Here is a 23694-nt window from a genome sequence, read left to right as displayed (position 1 = left end):
TGAATGATTATTTTTTAAATTATTTATTTAATATAAATAGCAATTAATAAATCATTTATTCTTGACTGTCTTGTTTGTAGGGCTTCCATATTTCTAACACAATAATCAAGGAATGTGTTTATTTATTAGAGATGTAATTTAATAATTGTAATTAGATGTATACTATTTTTATATTAATTGATAATATATATATTTTTTATTTTCTAATTATGGGATCGACATTTTAGATTTTTAATCTTTATTTTGTGTCTTTTTTTGCAAATGTACTCTCTCAAATTGTTTTTTTTTAATGATATTTAATAAGTGGCTGGGGAGAGGGAAGTCTGGGTTTCCCTGCTTGGGCTGTTTCCCTGCTTGGGCTGTTTCCCTGCTTGGGCTGTTGCCCCCGCGACCCGACCTCGGATAAGTGGAAGATGATGGATGAATGGATATTTAATAAATTAAAAAAACAAGTCTTTTTCTACAAGGTGAATGGCTAAATCTTAAAATAACATCATTTATTTATTTCAAATACAATCTATTGCGTATTTATTTATCTTTTAAACAAAATAACCTAATAAATGTGTTTATTTATTAGCAGGGGCGTCAAAATGTATAGTTTATTATTTGTTATTATTTTTATATTAATTGAATGATTATACTTACTAAATCTATATTATTTATTTTCTGTATAAGTATCAACATTTTCTGTACAAGTATCAACATGTTCTGTATAAGTATCAACATTTTCTGTATAAGTATCAACATTTCCTCTTTTCTTTGTGGCTTTTTGCCCCCCCCAAAAAAAAAAATACATCTTAAATTTAGCATTTTTGTTATATTTTATGAATAAAAAACAAACCGTTTAGTAAAGGGGTAACTGGCTTTATTTTTTTAAAATGTATTTGATATAAATATCTATTTATCAATAATTTATTCCTGGTTGTGTTGTTGGAAGGGCTGACACATTTCTACAAAAATAAACAATCTGGGGAAAATGTTAAAGATTAAATGATCTTACATGAAAAACAAACATTTAAAACATCTCATTAAAATGATAATAATAAAATATATATTATTAAGTATTAAGTATTTTAAAACCTGGAGTTACTTTAGAAACGCTTCTGTTTCCAAACAATTTTCTATTTATGAAATATCAATAATCTGTCCCAGAGTCAAACTGTCCTCTATTAACGATATGATTAGTTGTCATTTAAGTGTAAAAAGAAGTTAACCACTGTTCAAATTAAGACATAAACGCAACAACAACAAAAAAGTCGTTTATAAAATGCCCTCCGTTATTTTAGCTAAATTTAGAGCATGGGTGTCAAACTCTGGCTCGCGGGCCAAATTTGGCCCACCGTGTAATTTAATTTGGCCCTTGAGGCAATATCAAATTAACATTAGAGCTGGCCCCCCGGTATTATAACACCGCATTCACCACTAATACTCATACTTACCAACCCTCCCGATTTTCCCGGGAGACTTCTGAATTTCAGTGCCCTTGCCGAAAATCCCCCGGGGCAAGCATTCTCCCGAATTTCTCTCGATTTCCACCCAAACAACATCATTGGGGACGTGCCTTAAAGGCACTGCATTCGACGTCCTCTACAACCTGTCATCTCGTCCACTTTTTTCCATACAAACATTGTGCCGGCCCAGTCACATACTATATGCGGACTTTACACACAAACAAGTAAATGCAAGGCATACTTGGTCAACCGCCATACAGGTCACACTGAGGGTGGCCGTATAAACAACTTTAGCACTGTTACAACTATGCGCCACACTGTGAACCCATACCAAACAAGAACGACAACCACATTTAGGGAGAACATCCGCACTGTAACACAACATAAACACAACAGAACAAATACCCAGAACCCCTTGCAGCACTAACACTTCCGGGATGCTACAATAGACACCCCCCGCTACCACCAAACCCCGCCAAGTTAATGCTGATATTTACATCAGAAAGCTGCAAATAGGAAAGAGGCATTCAATTTTTTTTATTTAAATTTCATTTAATATACCATTGATATTTTTAAATTATTATTATTATTATTATTTGAAAATCGATTTTGCATGTCACTATAAAGTTATATAAGCCTTGCTCGTTCAATATTCAATGCAAAACTTGTTTGGGTCCCTATTAAAAGGTTAATTTGTTCAACCTTGGCCCGCTGCTTTGTTCAGTTTAAAATTTTGGCCCACTCTGTATTTGAGTTTGACACCCCTGATTTAGAGGGCCTATTTTAGACCAAATGCTCCATTTAAATGCAAATAAACACTCTAGTTTAAAACCATTCCATTAACATTTGCGGCTGTAGGCGACCTCCCCGTGTGCTTGTTAAAAAGACACACTCACCCTGGAGCGGCTGTGTATGAAGGTGCGCGTGATCTTCAGCATGTGCGTGTACTCGATGAGCTCCAGCAGGTTCCTCTGCAGCTTGTCTTTGTTCCTGGCCACCTCGCTCAGTTCCATCTCCAGCCTCTGGAGCTGCTCCTGAGCAGGAGAACACAGCGTCACCGATGCTCTCCATGCTGGTCCGGCGTCCACGCTCACCATGATCTCCAGCACTTGTCTGGGCGGAGGAGCCAGTGGACTCTCGTCCTCCTCGGGTACGGCGATGTGAGCCTTCTGGATCTCCCTCAGGAGGTAACCTACGGCCGCACAAGTCAATTTGGTGCCTCGGCTGTGTTCTCAAGTGCACCCCACACCTTACCCAGCATCCTCTCCATCTCCTCGCATCTCTTGATCTCGCTGACAAAGCGGCGCTGGAAGGAGCTGACGCTTGGATTGAGCTGAAAGGTCAGGAGGTGGCGGGTTATCAATCAAGGTCTGATCGCAAAACTGAGGCGACTAATGAGGCAATTCCTGGAGAAATTACGCGTGAATGCTGAAGTTGAACTGAAATGCTGACAGAATGTGGTACGGATGTAAGAAGAGTTTGAATTTCCAGGAAAACCGGAATTTGGTTTGGAACGTGGGATAGTGTTGGTTGGATGAGTGGAATGTGTTGATGTTGGAAGGGTTTGAATAAGTTGAAAAATGTGGGAAAAGTGTAACTTGGAAAAATATCCCATTCATTTCAATGGGAACTTCCTGGAAATTTGGGAATTTTGGGAAAGCGGGATTTTTTAGGGGCATGAATGTCCTGAATGAGCTGAATTGGTTGGTGTTGGAATTGTTTAAATCGGTCAAAAAATGCTGAAGTAGTGACAGTTTTTCAATTGAAAAATGGTATTATGGAATTTTGGGGAAAATGGGAATTTTTCAAGTTCTTAAACCAACTTGTTTTTTGTCTTGACTAAGAGGAATGTTTTGACAGTGGAACTTTTGAAATGGGTTGGAAAATGTGAAAGGATTCAATGCACTAAAAAAGGCTGGAAATAAGGTTAGAGAAAGACAGGAATTCCTGCAAATTTGTTGAATGTCGAAAAAATGGTAGTTTGAATGTGCAGGATGAGTTGAATGTGTTGATTTTAAAATGGTTTGAATAGGTTGAAAAATGTGGGAATTAGGCAACTTGGAAAAATATCCCATTCATTTCAATGGGAACTTTCTGGAATTTTGGGAATTTGGGGAAAAGCGGGATTTTTTAGGGGCATGAATGTCCTGACAAAGTTGAATTGGTTGGTGTTGGAATTGTTTAAATCGGTCAAGAAATGTTGAAGTAGTGACAGTTTTTTAATTGAAAAAAGGTATTACGGAATCTCGGGAAAACCGGGAATTTTTCAACTTCTTAAACCAATTTGTTTTTCTGTTTTAACTAAGAGGAATGTTTTGACAGTCGAACGGTTGAAAACTGCGAAAGGATTCATTGCACTAAAAAAGGTGGGAATTAAGGATAGAAAAAGACAGGAATTCTTGGAAATGTGTTGAACGTGGAAAAATGGTAGTTTGAATGTACAGGATGAGTTGAATGTGTTGATGTTGGAATGGTTTGAATAGGTTGAAAAATGTGGGAATTGTGCAACTTGGAAAAATGTCCCATCTATTTCAATGGGAACTTCCTGGAAATTTGGGGAAAAACGTGATTTTTTAAAAAAGGATTAGGAACATGAGTCCGAATGAGCTGAATTGGTTGGTGTTGGAATTGTTTAGTTTTTTAATTAAAATTTTTTATTACGGAATTTGGGGAAAACCGGGAATTTTTCAAGTTCTTAAACCAACTTGTTTTTTTATCCTGACTAAGAGGAATGTTTTGACAGTGGAACGGTTGAAAAATGTGTTGAACCTGGAAAAATGGTAGTTTAAATGTACAGGATCAGTGGAATGGGTTGAAGGTGGGATGGTTTGAATCGGTTAAAAAAATGTGGGAATTTTGTCAAAATTTGAACAATGGATGATTCATTTTAAATGGAAATAATGTCTCTGAAAATGGGAATTCTAGGAATTCAGGGAATTAAAAAAAAAAATTGTCACACAATTCTTGAACAGGCTGAATATTTTGAAGTTGGAACGGTTTGAATTGGATGAAAAATGTAGGAGTTGTGAAAATTTGAAAAATGACTCAATTTCCAGAAAATTTGGGAATTTCGGAAAATGCGGGAATTTTGGGGAAAATGGTTAAAAAAAACAATCCTTGAATGTTCGGAATGAGCTGAAATGGTAGGTGTTGGAATTTTTCAAATCAGTCAAGGAATGTTCAAATAGTAACATTTTTAATTTAGAAATGGTATTACGGAATTCCTGGAATTTCAGGAAAACCAGGAATTTTTAGAGTTCATAAAATAACTTAATTTTTTGTCCTGACCTAGAGGAATGTACTGATGGTGGAATGGTTGAAACGGGTTGAAAAATGTAAAAAAAAAATCACCACACTAAAAAAGGTTGGAAAAGAGAGGCATTCCTGGAAATTTGTTGAACGTGGAAATATGGTCATTTGAACGTACAGGATGAGTTGAATGTGTTGATGTTGGAATGGTTTGAATAGGTTGAAAAATGTGGGAATTGTGCAACTTGGAAAAATGTCCCATTCATTTCAATGGGAACTTTCTGGAATTTTGGGAATTTGGGGAAAAGTGGGATTTTTTTAGGGGCATGAATGTCCTGACAAAGTTGAATTGGTTGGTGTTGGAATTGTTTAAATCGGTCAAGAAATGTTGAAGTAGTGACAGTTTTTTAATTGAAAAAAGGTATTACGGAATCTCGGGAAAACCGGGAATTTTTCAAGTTCTTAAACCAATTTGTTTTTCTGTTTTGACTAAGAGGGATTTTTTGACAGTCGAAAGGTTGAAAACTGTGAAAGGATTCATCGCACTAAGAAAGGTGGGAAATAAGGATAGAAAAAGACAGGAATTCCTGGAAATGTGTTGAACGTGGAAAAATGGTAGTTTGAATATACAGGATGAGTTGAATGTGTTAATGTTGGAATGGTTTGAATAGGCTGAAAAATGTGTGAACTGTGCAACTTGGAAAAATGTCCAATTCATTTCAATGGGAACTTCCTGGAAATTTTGGGAAAAGCGTGATTTTTTAAAAATGATTAGGAACATGAGTCCGAATGAGCTGAATTGGTTGGTGTTGGAATTGTTTAGTTTTTTAATTAAAATTTTTTATTACGGAATTTGGGGAAAACCGGGAATTTTTCAAGTTCTTAAACCAACTTGGTTTTTTTGTCCTGACTAAGAGGAATGTTTTGACAGTGGAACGGTTGAAAAATGTGTTGAACCTGGAAAAATGGTAGTTTGAATATACAGGATCAGTGGAATGGGTTTAAGGTGGGATGGTTTGAATCGGTTAAAAAAATGTGGGAATTTTGTCAAAATTTGAACAATGGATGATTCATTTTAAATGGGAAAAATGTCTCTGAAAACTGGGAATTCTAGGAATTCAGGGAATTTAAAAAAAAATGTTGTCACACAATTCTTGAACAGGCTGAATATTTGGAAGTTGGAACGGTTTGAATTGGATAAAAAAATGTAGGAGTTGTGGAAATTTGAAAAATGTCTCATTCAATTAAATAGGAATTTCCAGAAAATTTGGGAATTTCGGAAAATGCGGGAATTTGGGGGAAAATGGTTAAAAAAAACAATCCTTGAATGTTCGGAATGAGCTGAAATGGTTGGTGGTGGAATTTTTCAAATCAGTCAAGGAATGTTCAAGTAGTAACATTTTTAATTCAGAAATGGTATTACGGAATTCCTGGAATTTCAGGAAAACCAGGAATTTTTCGAGTTCATAAAATAACTTAATTTTTTGTCCTGACCTAGAGGAATGTACTGATGGTGGAATGGTTGAAACGGGTTGAAAAATGTAAAAAAAAATTCACCACACTAAAAAAGGTTGGAAAAGAGAGGCATTCCTGGAAATTTGTTGAACGTGGAAATATGGTCATTTGAACGTACAGGATGAGTTGAATGTGTTGATGTTGGAATGGTTTGAATAGGTGGAAAAATGTGGGAAAAGTGCAACTTGGAAAAATGTCCCATTCATTTCAATGGGAACTTCCTGGAAATTTGGTAATTTTGGGAAAAGCGGATTTTTTAGGGGCATGAATGTCCTGAATGAGCTGAATTGGTTGGTGTTGGAATTGTTTAAATCGGTCAAGAAATGCTGAAGTAGTGACAGTTTTTCAATTGAAAAATGGTATTACGGAATTTTGGGGAAAATGGGAATTTTTCAAGTTCTTAAACCAACTTGTTTTTTTGTCTTGACTAAGAGGAATGTTTTGACAGTCGAACGGTTGAAATGGGTTGGGAAATATGAAAGGATTCATTGCACTAAAAAAGGCTGGAAATAAGGTTAGAAAAAGACAGGAATTCCTGGAAATTTGTTGAATGTCGAAAAAATGGTAATTTAAATGTACAGGATGAGTTGAATGTGTTGATTTTGGAATGGTTTGAATAGGTGGAAAAATGTGGGAAATGTGCAACTTGGAAAAATGTCCCATTCATTTCAATGGGAACTTCCTGGAATTTTGGGAAAAGCGGGATTTTTTTAGGAGCATGAATGTCCTGAATGAGTTTAATTGGTTGGTGTTGGAATTGTTTCAATCGGTCAAGAAATGTTGAAGTAGTGACAGTTTTTCAATTGAAAAATGGTATTACGGAATTTTGGGGAAAATTAGAATTTTTCAAGTTCTTAAACCAACTTGGTTTTTTGTCTTGACTAAGAGGAATGTTTTGACAGTCGAACGGTTGAAATGGGTTGGAAAATGTGAAAGGATTCATTGCACTAAAAAGGCTGGAAATAAGGTTAGAAAAAGACAGGAATTCCTGGAAATTTGTTGAATGTCGAACCAAGGGTAATTTGAACGTCCAGGATGAGTTGAATGTGTTGATGTTGGAATGGTTTGAATAAGTTGAAAAATGTGGGAATTGTGCAACTTGGAAAAATATCCCATTCATTTCAATGGGAACTTCCTGGAATTTGGGGAAAAGCGGGATTTTTTTTTAGGGGCATGAATATCCTGAATGAGCTGAATTGGTTGAGGTGGGCGGGGTTGGGGGCGCGTGTAAAATATAGCCAAGAGTCCCGGATGCACAGCATTGTGGGTAATCCCTACGCTGCGTTTATAATGTGCCACAGAGCCAATGCTCTCCAGAAATGTGCTTGGTGTGGGTTCACAGAGTGTGGCGCATATTAGTAAGAGTTTTAAAGTTGTTTGTATCACAAACATCCGTGTAAAAGGTATGGCTGTTGACCAAATATGCATTGCAATCTCGTATAAGAAGCAGCGAAATGCATGCGTCCGGCCGGCATGCAGACAGCATGGTGTAAAAGTGGGCGCGATGACATGCTGTAGAGCAGTGGTCCCCAACCACCGGGCCGCAGAATACATTTTTTATTTATATATCACACTCAATTTTTTACTGCATGCCATTGGTAAGTGCAGGGGTGAGAAGAGGTTTTAAAATTATTGGCGCCTGCTTACTTTTACCGCATGCTTTGAATAAGCGCAGGAGTGAGAAGAGGTTTTAAATTAATTAGCGCCCCGGCGGCTATTTAAGGAAGTACGGTAGTAATCTACTAATCATATCCTGTACAGCAGGGGTCGGGAACCTTTTTGGCTGCGAGAGACATTTAAGCCAAATATATATTAAAATGTATTTCTGTGAGAGCCATAGAATATTTTTTAACACTGAATACAACTAAATGTCTGCATTTTTAAGTAAAACTAATATCTTTAGAGTAAAATATGTCACAAACTCGCATGGCAGCAGTAGTGGCGACCCCAAGATGCAGGAACCAGGAGAGCGAAGAGCAGGTAAGATGCTTTTAATATCATCAACAGAGGAGAATGAAGCAGTCTTGCATGTACAGTTCTAAACAATAGTCAATCTTCGAGCCCTGAGGAGCGCGTGAGACAAGCATAAATAGAAGCTTGCTGATTGGCAGCTGGTGTGGACCGGCTGCCAATCAGCAGCAGGTGAGGGAAAAAAACACAGCGCCTAGTGAGACAAGCAGGAAATGGAAACAAAATAAGAGCACTAAAGGGAAGTAAATACAAAACAAAGAAGCACAAACAGAAGTTAAGTGACAGATCTTCACCTAATAAGTCTGCTAATCTTTTTAATAACATTGTTATTCGGAAGCTCACTGATGATAAATAAAATGCTTACCATTAATGCGACTTCTTGAACAGGTGCGGTAGAAAACAGATGGATGGATGGATTAAAATGTATGAGAATGTTTTATATTTTGAACGTTGTTTTTAACACTGTGATTAGCAGCGGAAATATTCATTACTTATTGTGTTAAGCAATGTCAGCTAAGATTTATCTGAGAGCCAGATGCAGTCATCAAAAGAGCCGCATCTGGCTCTAGAGCCATAGGTTCCCTACTCCTGCTGCACAGTATCAATAACATTCTCCGTCTAAAATCAGCAGATGCCCCATGGGACACATGGTGGTGATCTACAGCAATGCACGTTCAGGTGTCTTTAGAAAAAGTAGGATTTTTGAAACACCTCTCGTATTGTGCAAGTGTACACACACACACACACACACACATATATACATATACATATACATATATATATATATATATATATATATATATATATATATATATATATATATATATATATATATATATATATATATATATGTATAAATGTTCAGAAAATTCGGGAATTTTGGAAAAAGCGGGAATTTTTGGGGAAAATGGTAAAAAAAACTACCCCAAAAAACTTGAATGTTCTGAATGAGTTGAAATGATTGGTTTTGGACTGTCATGAAGAGCGACTTGTCCAGGGTGTACACTGCCTTCCGCCCGAATGCAGCTTTGAAAGGCTCCAGCACCCCCAGCAACCCCAAAAGGGACAAGCGGTAGAAAACAGATGGATGGTGGAGGAATTTTGACATAGTAATCTACTAATCACATCCTGCACAGCATCAATAACATTCTCCGTCTAAAATCAGCAGATGCCCCATGGGACACATGGTGGTGATCTACAGCAATGCACGTTCAGGTGTCTTTAGAAAAAGTAGGATTTTTGAAACACCTCTCGTATTGTGCAAGTGTACATACATATATACATATATGTATATATATATATACACATTTACAGAAAATGTGGGAATTTTGGAAAAAGCGTGAATTTTTTGAATTACGGTTAAATAAAACAACAACCCTTGAATGTTCTGAATTAGTTGAAATGGTTGGTGTTGAAATTTTTCATAATCAGTGGAGGAATTTTGACGTAGTAATCTACTAATCATATCCTGCACAGCATGAATAACATTCTCCGTCTAAAATCAGCAGATGCCCCATGGGACACATGGTGGTGATCTACAGCAATGCACGTTCAGGTGTCTTTAGAAAAAGTAGGATTTTTGAAACACCTTTCGTATTGTGCAAGTGTACATACATTTATACATATATGTATATATATATATATATATATATACACATTTACAGAAAATGTTGGAATTTTGGAAAAAGCTTGAATTTTTTGAATTACGGTTAAATAAAACAACAACCCTTGAATGTTCTGAATTAGTTGAAATGGTTGGTGTTGGAATTTTTCAAAATCAGTGGAGGAATTTTGGCATAGTAATCTGCTAATTTTTGGCAGTGGGAGGAAGCCAAAGTACCCGGAGGGAACCCACGCAGTCACGGGGGGAACATGCAAACTCCACACAGACAGATCCCGAGCTCAGGGTTAAACCGAGTGAATGTGTAAAAGAAAAAAAAACATTATTGTAAGGGTTTGTATTAGTGTTCCTAAAAAGAGGACCCAAGCACACATACTGTACAGCAGATTTGAACAGTTTACACACACACATATATATATATATATATATATATATACATACATTTTCAGAAAATTCGGGAATTTTGGAAAAACTGGGAATTTTGGGGGGAAAATGGTAAAAAAAAACTACCCAAAAAAACTTGAATGTTCTGAATGAGTTGAAATGGTTGTTTTTGGACTGTGATGAAGGGCAACTTGTCCAGGGTGTACACTGCCTTCCGCCCGAATGCAGATTTGAAAGGCTCCAGCACCCCCAAAAGGGACAAGCGGTAGAAAATGGATGGATGGTGGAGGAATTTTGACGTAGTAATCTACTAATCATATCCTGTACAGCATCAATAACATTCTCCGTCTAAAATCAGCAGATGCCCCATGGGACACATGGTAGTGATCTACAGCAAGGCACGTTCAGGTGTCTTTAGAAAAAGTAGGATTTTTGAAACACCTCTCGTATTGTGCAAGTGAACATACATACATACATATATATATATATATATATATATATATATATATATATATACATACATATATATATATATATATATATATATATATATATATATATATATATATATATATATATATATATACATATATACACACATTTCCAGAAAATGTGGGAATTTTGGAAAAAGCGTGAATTTTTTGAATTACGGTTAAATAAAACAACAACCCTTGAATGTTCTGAATTAGTTGAAATGGTTGGTGTTGGAATTTTTCAAAATCAGTGGAGGAATTTTGACGTAGTAATCTACTAATCATATCCTGTACAGCATCAATAACATTCTCTGTCTAAAATCAGCAGATGCCCCATGGGACACATGGTGGTGATCTACAGCAATGCACGTTCAGGTGTCTTTAGAAAAAGTAGGATTTTTGAAACACCTCTCGTATTGTGCAAGTGTACATACACACATATATGTATATATATATATATATATATATATATATATATATATATATATATATATATATATATATATATATACACACATATATACATTTCCAGAAAATTTGGGAATTTTGGAAAAAGCTTGAATTTTTTGAATTACGGTTAAATAAAACAACAACCCTTGAATGTTCTGAATTAGTTGAAATGGTTGGTGTTGAAATTTTTCAAAATCAGTGGAGGAATTTTGACATAGTAATCTACTAATCATATCCTATAAATATATATATATAAATTTTCAGAAAAATTTTGGAAAAAGCGGGAATTTTTGGGGAAAATGTAAAAAAAAAACTACCAAAAAAACTTGAACGTTCTGAATGAGTTGAAATGGTTGGTTTTAGACTGTCATGAAGGGTAACTTGTCCAGGGTGTACACTGCCTTCCGCCCGGATGCAGCTTTGAACGGCTCCAGCACCCCCAGCAACCCAAAAGGGACAAGCGGTAGAAAACGGATGGACGGTGGAGGAATTTTGACGTAGTAATCTACTAATCATACCCTGCACAGCATGAATAACATTCTCCGTCTAAAATCAGCAGATGCCCCATGGGACACATGGTGGTGATCTACAGCAATGCACGTTCAGGTGTCTTTAGAAAAAGTAGGATTTTTGAAACACCTCTCGTATTGTGCAAGTGTACATACATATATACATATATGTATATATATATATATATACACATTTACAGAAAATGTGGGAATTTTGGAAAAAGCGTGAATTTTTTGAATTACGGTTAAATAAAACAACAACCCTTGAATGTTCTGAATTAGTTGAAATGGTTGGTGTAGAAATTTTTCAAAATCAGTGGAGGAATTTTGACATAGTAATCCACAAATCAAATCCTGCACAGCATCAATAACATTCTCCGTCTAAAATCAGCAGATGCCCCATGGGACACATGGTGGTGATCTACAGCAATGCACGTTCAGGTGTCTTTGGAAAATGTAGGATTTTTGAAACACCTTTCGTATCGTGCAAGTGTACACATATATATATATATATATAAATATATATATATAAATATATATATATATATATATATATATATATATATAATTTTGGAAAAAGCGGGAATTTTTGGGGGAAAATGGTAAAAAAAACTACCCCAAAAAACTTGAATGTTCTGAATGAGTTGAAATGGTTGGTTTTGGACTGTCATGAAGGGCGACTTGTCCAGGGTGTACACTGCCTTCCGCCCGAATGCAGATTTGAAAGGCTCCAGCACCCCCAAAAGGGACAAGCGGTAGAAAACGGATGGGTGGTGGAGGAATTTTGACGTAGTAATCTACTAATCATATCCTGTACAGCATCAATAACATTCTCCGTCTAAAATCAGCAGATGCCCCATGGGACACATGGTGGTGATCTACAGCAAGGCACGTTCAGGTGTCTTTAGAAAAAGTAGGATTTTTGACACACCTCTCGCATTGTGCAAGTGTACATACACATATATATATATATATATATATATATATATATATATATATATATATATATATATATCACACATTTACAGAAAATGTTGGAATTTTGGAAAAAGCTTGAATTTTTTGAATTACGGTTAAATAAAACAACAACCCTTGAATGTGCTGAATTAGTTGAAATGGTTGGTGTTGAAATTTTTCAAAATCAGTGGAGGAATTTTGACGTAGTAATCTACTAATCATATCCTGCACAGCATCAATAACATTCTCCGTCTAAAATCAGCAGATGCCCCATGGGACACATGGTGGTGATCTACAGCAATGCACGTTCAGGTGTCTTTAGAAAAAGTAGGATTTTTTAAACACCTCTCGTATTGTGCAAGTGGACATACTTATACATATATATTTATATATTAGTAAGTGGTAGTTTTTCGGACTAAATATGTGTACTTACGTCTCGGAACTCGACCAAGCCCAGTTCTCCCAGTTGGCTGACGCAGTCATACTCGGAGCCGGACTGCAGGAACAACTGGGCCAAACACATCTCCTCGCTCCGGAACACCATTTTGGAATCTTCACTCTCCTCCTCTTTATTCCACCTCGTCAATCAGCCTGGGGGGGTTAATTCCGACTACAAGGTTCTGGCACTATTCCGCCCTCCATGGTGCTTTTATCTCGTCTCTTCTAGAAGATTCTATGAGGTCGTGGAGGTTGAGAAAAGCCCCAATAAGCCTTGATTGTGCATCTTCTCCCGCCTTCAAACACCTGCCATGACGCCGTCTCGCACGCAGCGGCGACAACAAACCACGGCGATGAAAACAAACAAAAACAAAAAGGAGAAATAATCCCAATTGTTGGTGGAGTTAAGGTTTAAACGCTTGTTCAAAATCACGTCACGGGCGAGAAATAAGAGTGGGCCTTTCTCTCCCGTCCGCCAATTGACACAGATTGAGGCTAGCAGGGGGTTGCCAGATGTGCTGAATTACCCTCGGACAAGAGGTATCTTTAACAGCAACAAAACTTACTTAAAGCTGGATTTTACAGTCGCTCGGCAAATATAAAGTCTTATTATCGACCAAACGGTGTTTCTTGTATTAAAATATTTTTTGATGAATCATAATATTATTTAGCGATTTAGGGGGTTGTTTTGGACACCTGGCAACCGTCTCTAAACGCAGCCTTACCTTTTTCTCCCCTTTGTGTGACACAGCCTTTGTCTAAATCAGTGGTTCTCAAATGGGGGTACGCGTACCCCTGGGGGTACTTGAAGGCAGTGGTCCCCAACCACGGGGATTGCTACCGGGCCGCAGAATTTTTTTATATATAAAAAAAAAAAAGTTTTTTAAATTAAATCAACATAAAGAACACAATATACACTTACAAATAGTGCACCAACCACAAAAAAATCCCTTTTTCATGACAAAGAAGAAAAAGAAAAAAAAAAGACAACCCCCTCCCCCCCGGGCCGCAGGACAAATTATTAAGCGTTGACCGGTCCGCGGATACAAAAAGGTTGAGGACCAATGCTTGAAGGTATGCCAAGTGGTACGTGAGATTTTGTTTTAAATATTCTAAAAATAGCAACAATTCAAAAATCTTTCATAAATCCTTTATAAATCCCCAAATTTTTCGGATTAAAAACTATGGCAACATTTCTGGAAAATAAAGATTTTTTTCCCACGTGAATTATTTAATTTCGAAAATTTGGGGATTAAAAATGGGGCAACATTTCTGGAAAATAAGAAAATTTTCCCACGTGAATAATTTAATTTCCCCCAAATTTTCGGATTAAAAACTATGGCCACGTTTCTGGAAAATAAAGATTTTTTTCCCACGTGAATAATTTAACTTCCCCCAAATTTGGGGATTAAAAATAGGGCAACATTTCTGGGAAGTAAGAAATTTTTCCACGTGAATAATTTAATTTCCCCAAAATTTTCGGATTAAAAACTATGGCAACATTTCTGGAAAATAAAAGATTTTTTTTTCCACGTCAATAATTTAATTTCCCCAAAATTTTCGGATTAAAAACTATGGCAACATTTCTGGAAAATAAAATATTTTTTTCCCACGTGAATAATTTAACTTCCCCCAAATTTGGGGATTAAAAATAGGGCAACATTTCTGGGAAGTAAGACATTTTTCCACGTGAATAATTTAATTTCCCCAAAATTTTCGGATTAAAAACTATGGCAACATTTCTGGAAAATAAAAGATTTTTTTTTCCACGTCAATAATTTAATTTCCCCAAAATTTTCGGATTAAAAACTATGGCAACATTTCTGGAAAATAAAAGATTTTTTTCCCACGTGAATAATTTAATTTCCCCAAAATTTGGGGATTAAAAATAGGGCAACATTTCTGGAAAATAAGACATTTTTCCACGTAAATAATTAAATTTCTCCAAATTGTGGGATTAAAAAATTGGGAAACATAAGGTTTTGAAATATAAGCAAAATTTTAGCCTTTCTACCAGCGTTCCCCTCAATTCTTGTCAATGTTTGCGATTGAAAATAATGCAACATTTCTGGAAAATAAATATTTTTTTCCCACGTAAATAATTTAATTTCCCCAAAACTTTGGGATTGAAAAATAGGGCAACATTCCTGTAAAATAAGGAATTTTTTCCCTTGTAAATAATTTAATTTCCCCAAAATTTTCGGATTAAAAACTATGGCAACATTTCTGGAAAAGAAAGATTTTTTTCCCATGTGAATAATTTAATTTCCCCAAAATTTGGGTATTAAAAATAGGGCAACATTTCTGGAAAATAAGAAATTTTTCCACGTGAATAATTTAATTTCCCCAAAATTTTCGGATTAAAAACTATGGCAACATTTCTGGAAAATAAAGATTTTTTTCCCACGTGAATAATTTAATTTCCCCCAAAATTTGGGGATTAAAAATAGGGCAATATTTCTGGAAAATAAGACATTTTTTCCACATAAATAATTAAATTTCTCCAAATTGTGGGATTAAAAAATAGGGAAACATAAGGTTTTGGAATTTAAGCAAAATTTTAGCCTTTTGTGCCAGCGTTCCCCTCAATTCTTGTCAATGTTTGAGATTGAAAATAATGCAACATTTCTGGAAAATAAAGATTTTTTCCCACGTAAATAATTTAATTTCCCCAAAACTTTGGGATTGAAAAATAGGGCAACATTCCTGTAAAATAAGGAATTTTTTCCCTTGTAAATAATTTAATTTCCCCAAAATTTTCGGATTAAAAACTATGGCAAAATTTCTGGAAAATAAAGATTTTTTTCCCATGTGAATAATTTAATTTCCCCCAAATTTGGGGATTAAAAATAGGGCAACATTTCTGCAAAATAAGAAATTTTTCCACGTAAATAATTTAGTTTCACCAAATTGTGGGATTAAAAAATAGGGAAACATAAGGTTTTGAAATACAAGCAAAATTTTAGCCTTTCTACCAGCGTTCCCCTCAATTCCTGTCAATGTTTGCGATTGAAAATAATGCAACATTTCTGGAAAATAAAAAATTTTTCCCACGTAAATAATTTAATTCCCCCAAAACTTTGGGATTGAAAAATAGGGCAACATTTCTGGAAAATAAAGATTTTTTTCCCATGTGAATAATTTAATTTCCCCCAAAATTTTGGGATTAAAAATAGGGCAACATTTCTGCAAAATAAGAAATTTTTCCACGTAAATAATTTAATTTCTCCAAATTGTGGGATTAAAAAATAGGGAAACATAAGGTTTTGAAATATAAGCAAAATTTTAGCCTTTCTACCAGCGTTCCCCTCAATTCTTGTCAATGTTTGCGATTGAAAATAATGCAACATTTCTGGAAAATAAATATTTTTTTCCCACGTAAATAATTTAATTTCCCCAAAACTTTGGGATTGAAAAATAGGGCAACATTCCTGTAAAATAAGGAATTTTTTCCCTTGTAAATAATTTAATTTCCCCAAAATTTTCGGATTAAAAACTATGGCAACATTTCTGGAAAATAAAGATTTTTTTCCCACGTGAATAATTTAATTTCCCCCAAAATTTGGGGATTAAAAATAGGGCAACATTTCTGGAAAATAAGACATTTTTTCCACGTAAATAATTTAATTTCTCCAAATTGTGGGATTAAAAAATAGGGAAACATAAGGTTTTGAAATATAAGCAAAATTTTAGCCTTTTTTTTACCAGCGTCCCCCTCAATTCCTGTCAATGTTTGCGATTGAAAATAATGCAACATTTCTGGAAAATAAAGATTTTTTCCCACGTAAATAATTTAATTTCCCCAAAACTTTGGGATTGAAAAATAGGGCAACATTCCTGTAAAATAAGGCATTTTTTCCCACGAGAATTTAATTTCCCCAAAATTTGGGGATTAAAAATAGGGCAACATTTCTGGAAAATAAGAATTTTTTCCACGTAAATAATTAAATTTCTCCAAATTGTGGGATTGAAAAATAGGGAAACATAAGGTTTTGAAATATAAGCACAATTTTGGCCTTTCTACCAGCGTTCCCCTCAATTCCTGTCAACGTTTGCGATTGAAAATAATGCAACATTTCTGGAAAATAAGGATTCTTTTTCTCTCAAAAATGAGGGGTTCTCCCTTAAAGAAAATAACCCCCAAAATGAGGGATTTCCCCCCCCCCAAAAGACATTTATCCCTCAAAAAAATAAGTTATATTTTTGCCCCAAAACATGGGAATTAATACCTCCTAAAATAAGGAAGTTCTCCCATCAAAAATAATGGAATTAATTTCCTAAACATAAGGGACATTTTCGACCCCCAAATTAGGGGATTTTTCTCCCTCAAAAAGAACACAAAAGAATAAAAAAAATGTTGAAATAAAGAATCTCCCCTTCCCCATAAAATAACAGCATTTTCTTCCCATAATTAAGGGAAATCCCAGTCGCCCCCAAAAAGCAAGACCCCCCAACTGTGTGTTGTATAAATTGCAGCCCTGCTGTGGTTGCACTGAAGAAGATTTTGAGGAAACTAAACGGAGGGTTGTCAGTAAGTCAGTCTTCCACTTTGACAAGAAGTCCAAACCAAAAAAAAAGAGTGAAATGTGTGTGAGAAGATGAGAATGCTGATTTAATATTGGATATCACAGACGTGAGGACAGAGCAGTGGAACACACACACTCTTAAATACAAGAGCTAAACGACAATAATTTAGAATAAAAATAAAAATTCCTTGAAGATTTTAATGTGATGGTAGTTTGAAGGTGTGTGGGAGTGATATTATATATAAGACATAGAAGAGTTCAGTGGTGTACCTAACCAGGTGACCTCAGGTCCTCAGAGTCTGGGCCAGCCTGTTGAGTTCCTGCGACAGAGCGGTCACCGTGTCCAAGATCCTGCGCTTGTCCTTCTCCTGCAGCCTGGCCTCACACCTCTGGGCGAACTTATCGGGATGCCACAGCGTCTGCTGCTTCCGCAGCGCCTTGCGGAAGGCCGCCGCGTCCTTGCGGTCCACGCCGTGCAGCATCACGTCCGCCATCTCCTGAACCGTGCCGCGCGGTGCCGGCCAGGGGATGTCGGCGTAGCACAGCAGCTCGGCGCCGCCGTCGTCGTCGTCGTCGTCAGGCGCGCCGGCTTTGAAGGTGGCGGCGCACATTTGATCGTAGCGGCGCTTCTTGCCCAGACGGGTCTCTTCCTCTTTGCGTGCGGCGCGGTCCAAGTACTCCTGGTGCTCCTTCTGGAGACGCTGGTGCAGCTCCTGGTAGTTCTCCTCTTTTTCTCCCTCGCTCTTCTTCTTTTTCTTCTTCCGGCCAGAAGAGGCCGCTATTCTCTGAGCTTCCGCATTCTTCTTGGAGAAATATTCTCTTCTGATGCGGTCCGCCCAGTCGCCGTAGTCCTCCTCCTCCTCGTCCACAGCCAGGTAGTCGTCCGCTGTCACACCAGCACAAACAACTACAATTTAACACATAGATGGTTAAAAAAATAAATACAATTCTTTTTTTTTTTTTACCGTCATAAACTCCAAAGTTCTCACAGAACTCGTCCTCACATTCGCCAAACAGTTTTTCCATCCAGTCTCGTTCTGGGTCAGCCTTTGGTGGCCCGCTGGTGCTTGCTGGTGTCTCCTGCCACAAATCAACTCATGCATTCACATAAGAACTGAAACAGCCCTTTGAGACACTGGTGAGTACTATCTATCCATCTATCTATCTTCATGTATCTCTATTATTGTATCATATGCCTGCATGTATCTCTATTATTGTATTGTATGCCTGCATGTATCTCTATTATTGTATTGTATGCCTGCATGTATCTCTATTATTGTATTGTATGCCTGCATGTATCTCTATTATTGTATTGTATGCCTGCATGTATCTCTATTATTGTATTGTATGCCTGCATGTATCTCTATTATTGTATTGTATGCCTGAACGGCTTCCAAGGTACTTGGGCCGCCACCTATAGAGGAAGCTTCACAAATGTCATTTAGAACTTTCTTTCACCCACCTCTGACAGTTTGCTCCAGTTGAGGAGGTCCTGGGGTGTCACTCCCGCAAGGTTGGCGGCGTCCATGGCCTCCGGGCAACTCTTTCGGAGAGGCACAACCAGGTCGTCATAAGCTGGAGGAAGAAATTAGTCATTAGTAGAGAATTCCGATAATATCGGCCTACTGATATTATCGCCTAATAAATGCTTTAAAATGTAATATTGGAAATGATCGGTATCGGTTTAAAAAAGTACAGAGCGCCAATAAACCTTAAAAAGCACTGCCTCTGCGTGCCGGGCCAATCACATAATATATGCAGCTTTTCACACACACACACACAAGTGAATGCAACGCATACTTGGTCAACAGCTAAAAACGTCACACTGAGGGTGGCCGTATAAGCAACTTTAACACTGTTACATATATGCGCCACACTGTGAACCCACATTAAACAAGAATGACAAACACATTTCGGGAGAACATCCGCACCGTAACACAACAGAGCAAATACCCAGAACCTATTGCAGCACTAACTCTTCCGGGACGCTACAATATACACTCCCCGCCACCCTGTACCCCTAAAACCCCACTCCTCATGCTCTCTCAGGGAGAGCATGTCCCAAATTCCGAGCTGCTGTTTTGAAGCATGTTAAAAAATAAATATTATAAATATGGCAGTGCCATGTTGGCACTTTTTTCCATAACTTGAGTTGATTTATTTTGGAAAACCTTGTTACATTGTTTAATGCATCCAGTGGGGCATCACAATAAAACTAGGCATAATAATATGTTAGTTCCACCACTGTATATATCGGTATCGGTTGATATCGGAATCGGTAATTAAGAATAGGACAATATCGGAATATCAGGTATCGGCAAAAAAGCCATTATCGGACATCTCTAATCATTATTCATTTATGTATGTATATATATATATATATATTAATATAAAAATAAACTTATAACAACAAATCATTTCAAACCACAACAAAGCAATTGCAAAAGGACTGCCTGCCCTAAGACTAAACGACTCTGAAACCAATAAGGAATGTAACTGCCGCAAGAAACCTGATTGCCCTCTCAACGGGGGGTGCTTACAAACATCAGTCGTTTACCAAGCAAAGGTAACACGCAAGGACATTAGCACATCCGACACGTACGTAGGATTAACCGAAGGAGCGTTCAAAGCCAGATGGAATAATCACAAGGCCTTGTCACGCCAAATTTCTTCTCCCTACAAAACCCCCCACCCCCATTTATTTCCAGGGTCATGATTAATACAGATGTTTTGTTAACGCTATATTATAAAAATATAAGCCTATATCATAAAAAATACAGACATTTTGTTAACGCTATATTATAAACATTTTTAAAAAACAATTTACAAACACAAGCTATGGGATGACATAAGAGGAAACGTGACACGTAAATGCGTCAAATGGGGGGGAAGGTTTTTGTAGGGGGGAAGAAATTTGGCGTGACAGCCTCCTTTAGAAACCAGACCCTGCGGAATTCTACAGAACTCATCAAGCACATTTGGAACCTCAAAGACAATAATGTTGAATATTCCATAACATGGCAAATTCTTGCATCCAGCACACCTTACAACAGTGGTAATAAAAGATGCAACCTATGCTTGAAAGAGAAACTGTTTATTATATATCATCCGGACCTGTCATCCCTCAACAAGCGCAGTGAAATCATATCAACATGCCGTCACAGACGGAAACACCTGAGCCAATCACCACGCCCCTACGCCTGCCTGTACCCACCCACTCTGTGCCCTATATAAACCATTGTATGTGAATGCTTCCATTAAAATCTCCTGATGACTGAGGGAACCCCTCATGAAACAGTTCTGTAGAGATGAAGTAGTCTTGAGATTGTTCCCACACATACATACACATATATATATATATATATATATATATATGGTTCGCAGCCGAGTGTGAAGCGACCGGAATGAGAATCAGCACCTCCAAGTCCGAGTCCATGGTTCTCGCCCGGAAAAGGGTGGAATGCCATCTCCGGGTTGGGGAGGAGACCCTGCCCCAAGTGGAGGAGTTCAAGTACCTAGGAGTCTTGGGGGAAGAGTGGATCGTGAGATCGACAGGCGGATCGGTGCGGCGTCTTCAGTAATGCAAACGTTGTACCGATCTGTTGTGGTGAAGAAGGAGCTGAGCCGGAAGGCAAAGCTCTCAATTTACCGGTCGATCTACGTTCCCATCCTTACCTATGGTCATGAGCTTTGGGGTCATGACCGAAAGGATAAGATCACGGGTACAAGCGGCCGAAATGAGTTTCCTCCGCCGTGTGGCGGGGCTCTCCCTTAGAGATAGGGTGAGAAGCTCTGCCGTCCAGGAGGAACTCAAAGTAAAGCCGCTGCTCCTTCACATGGAGAGGAGCCAGATGAGGTGGTTCGGGCATCTGGTCAGGATGCCACCCGAACGCCTTCCTAGGGAGGTGTTTAGGGCACGTCCAGCCGGTAGGAGGCCACGGGGAAGACCCAGGACACGTTGGGAAGACTATGTCTCCCGGCTGGCCTGGGAACGCCTCGGGATCCCCCGGGAAGAGCTGGATGAAGTGGCTGGGGAGAGGGAAGTCTGGGCTTCCCTGCTTAGGCTGCTGCCCCCGCGACCCGACCTCGGATTAGCGGAAGATGATGGATGGATGGATGGAATATATATATAAACTTGCACATGATGGTCACACTGCTCACCCGCTCTCCCGTGCTTTAAGGCCCGGTTTAGGGCGAGGTGCAGCGGCGTGTCTCCCTTCCTGTCCCGGGCCAGCACGTCAGCTCCGTGTCTGAGCAGCAGCCGCAGGACGGCGTCATCCCCGAGGCCACACGCCAAGTGCAGCGGGCTCCTCTGCCTCTTGCCCTGGGTGAAGTTCACCTGCAAGTCCCGGTGCTTGCGCAGGTAGGACTTGAGTTTGAGCAAGCTTCCCTCTTCCACGTACTTCCACAGCCGCTTCTGGTGGCGGCTCAGCATGTTAGGAGCAGATGAGGAGTTTGTTTTTTGATCTTTTATCCAGCGAGCATGAATTTGCATTTTTAGCGAGCAATGGCGGCGGTCCGTCTACTTTTAAGTTCCGGAGCAACTAAAGCCAGGACTTAATGGTTCCGGCTTTGACGTGATTTGGCCACTAGATGTCACCATTCACTTGTAGCTGTTTGATTAGTTAGACCAGTGTTTTCCAACATTTTTTTAATATAAACCTTTATTTATAAATTGCAAAATTTACAAACAATTGAGAGATAATAATCAAAATAAGTACAAAAACAGTACAAAACAACGCCAGGGGGTTTTAAACTCAATAAAGTCACTAATATATATATATATATATATATATATATATATATATACATACACTTATACAGGCAACCTACACAACAGGCTAATAATGTAAACAGAGGCCCCACTAAATCTCAATAAGTTTGTGCTTGTAACCTCATACACTTATACAGGTAGCCTACACAACAGGCTAATAATGTGAACAGAAGAAATACCGTCTGCTCGGTATCGTGTAACGGGGCTCAATGTGCTCCATGAGTCTCCGAAAGCCAATGTCCTCCAAATCATACACTTGTGCACTTAAGATGTGACTTTAAGGTTTTACTACTTACGTATAAAATACTACACGGTCTAGCTCCATCCTGTCTTGCAGATTGTATTGTACCATATGTCCCGGCAAGAAATCTGCGTTCAAAAGACTCCGGCTTATTAGTGATTCCCAAAGCCCAAAAAAAGTCTGCGGGCTATAGAGCGTTTTCATTTCGGGCTCCAGTACTCTGGAATGCCCTCCCGGTAACAGTTCGAGATGCCACCTCAGTAGAAGCATTTAAGTCTCACCTTAAAACTCATTTGTATACTCTAGCCTTTAAATAGACTCCCTTTTTAGACCAGTTGATCTGCCGTTTCTTTTCTTTTTCTTCTATGTCCCACTCTCCCTTGTGGAGGGGGTCCGGTCCGATCCGGTGGCCATGTACTGCTCGCCTGTGTATCGGCTGGGGACATCTCTGCGCTGCTGATCTGCCTCCGCTTGGGATGGTTTCCTGCTGGCTCCGCTGTGAACGGGACTCTCGCTGCTGTGTTGGATCCGCTTTGGACTGGACTCTCGCGACTGTGTTGGATCCATTGTGGATTGAACTTTCACAGTATCATGTTAGACCCGCTCGACATCCATTGCTTTCCTCCTCTCCAAGGTTCTCATAGTCATCATTGTCACCGATGTCCCACTGGGTGTGAGTTTTCCTTGCCCTTATGTGGGCCTACCGAGGATGTCGTGGTGGTTTGTGCAGCCCTTTGAGACACTAGTGATTTAGGGCTATATAAGTAAACATTGATTGATTGATTGATACACACATACATACATTTTCAGAAAATTTGGGAATTTTGGAAAAAGCGGGAATTTTTTGTGGAAAATGGTCAAAAAAACTACCAAAAAAAACTTGAATGTTCTGAATGAGTTGAAATGATTGGTTTTGGACTGTCATGAAGGGCGACTTGTCCAGCGTGTAAACTGCCTTCCGCTCGAATCCAGCAACCCCAAAAGGGACAAGCGGTAGAAAATGGATGAATAGTGGAGGAATTTTGACGTAGTAATCTACTAATCATATCCTGCATTCATAGCATATATATATGTATGTATATTTATATATATATATGTATACATACACACACACACACATATATATATATATATA

The 23694-nt window shown here is 38.1% G+C and overlaps 2 protein-coding genes across 3 annotated transcripts in view; both read right to left on the bottom strand.

Moving 5' to 3' along the window:
- Positions 1 to 13779, bottom strand: part of LOC133535842 (V-type proton ATPase 116 kDa subunit a 2-like) — a 54368-nt gene extending 40589 nt beyond the window's left edge. The window contains exons 1-4 of one of the 2 annotated variants that reach the window (XM_061875818.1): positions 13744 to 13779; positions 2706 to 2784; positions 2546 to 2643; positions 2348 to 2485 (exon numbers count right to left, since the gene is read on the bottom strand). In XM_061875818.1, the coding sequence (XP_061731802.1) occupies positions 2348 to 2485; positions 2546 to 2643; positions 2706 to 2721 (252 nt within the window). In that variant the 5' untranslated portion in view covers positions 2722 to 2784; positions 13744 to 13779. Of the gene's footprint in view, positions 1 to 2347; positions 2486 to 2545; positions 2644 to 2705; positions 2785 to 13013; positions 13708 to 13743 lie in introns of those variants that run through there. The other variant, XM_061875817.1, reaches the window with a different exon arrangement.
- A 3828-nt stretch (positions 13780 to 17607) lies between these two features.
- LOC133535849 (NF-kappa-B inhibitor-like protein 1) lies at positions 17608 to 22142 on the bottom strand. The gene is made up of 4 exons (XM_061875835.1): positions 21706 to 22142; positions 19007 to 19119; positions 18510 to 18624; positions 17608 to 18430 (listed from the first exon to the last, which is right to left on the bottom strand). The coding sequence occupies exons 1-4, from the start codon at positions 22037 to 22039 to the stop codon at positions 17829 to 17831; spliced, it is 1164 nt and encodes a 387-aa protein (XP_061731819.1). The 5' UTR covers positions 22040 to 22142; the 3' UTR covers positions 17608 to 17828.
- Positions 22143 to 23694: the final 1552 nt, after the last annotated feature.

Source organism: Nerophis ophidion, linkage group LG17 (genome assembly GCF_033978795.1).
Source record: "Nerophis ophidion isolate RoL-2023_Sa linkage group LG17, RoL_Noph_v1.0, whole genome shotgun sequence".
Taxonomy (NCBI): Eukaryota; Metazoa; Chordata; class Actinopteri; order Syngnathiformes; family Syngnathidae; genus Nerophis; species Nerophis ophidion.
This window is presented reverse-complemented; position numbering and strand designations above follow the sequence as displayed.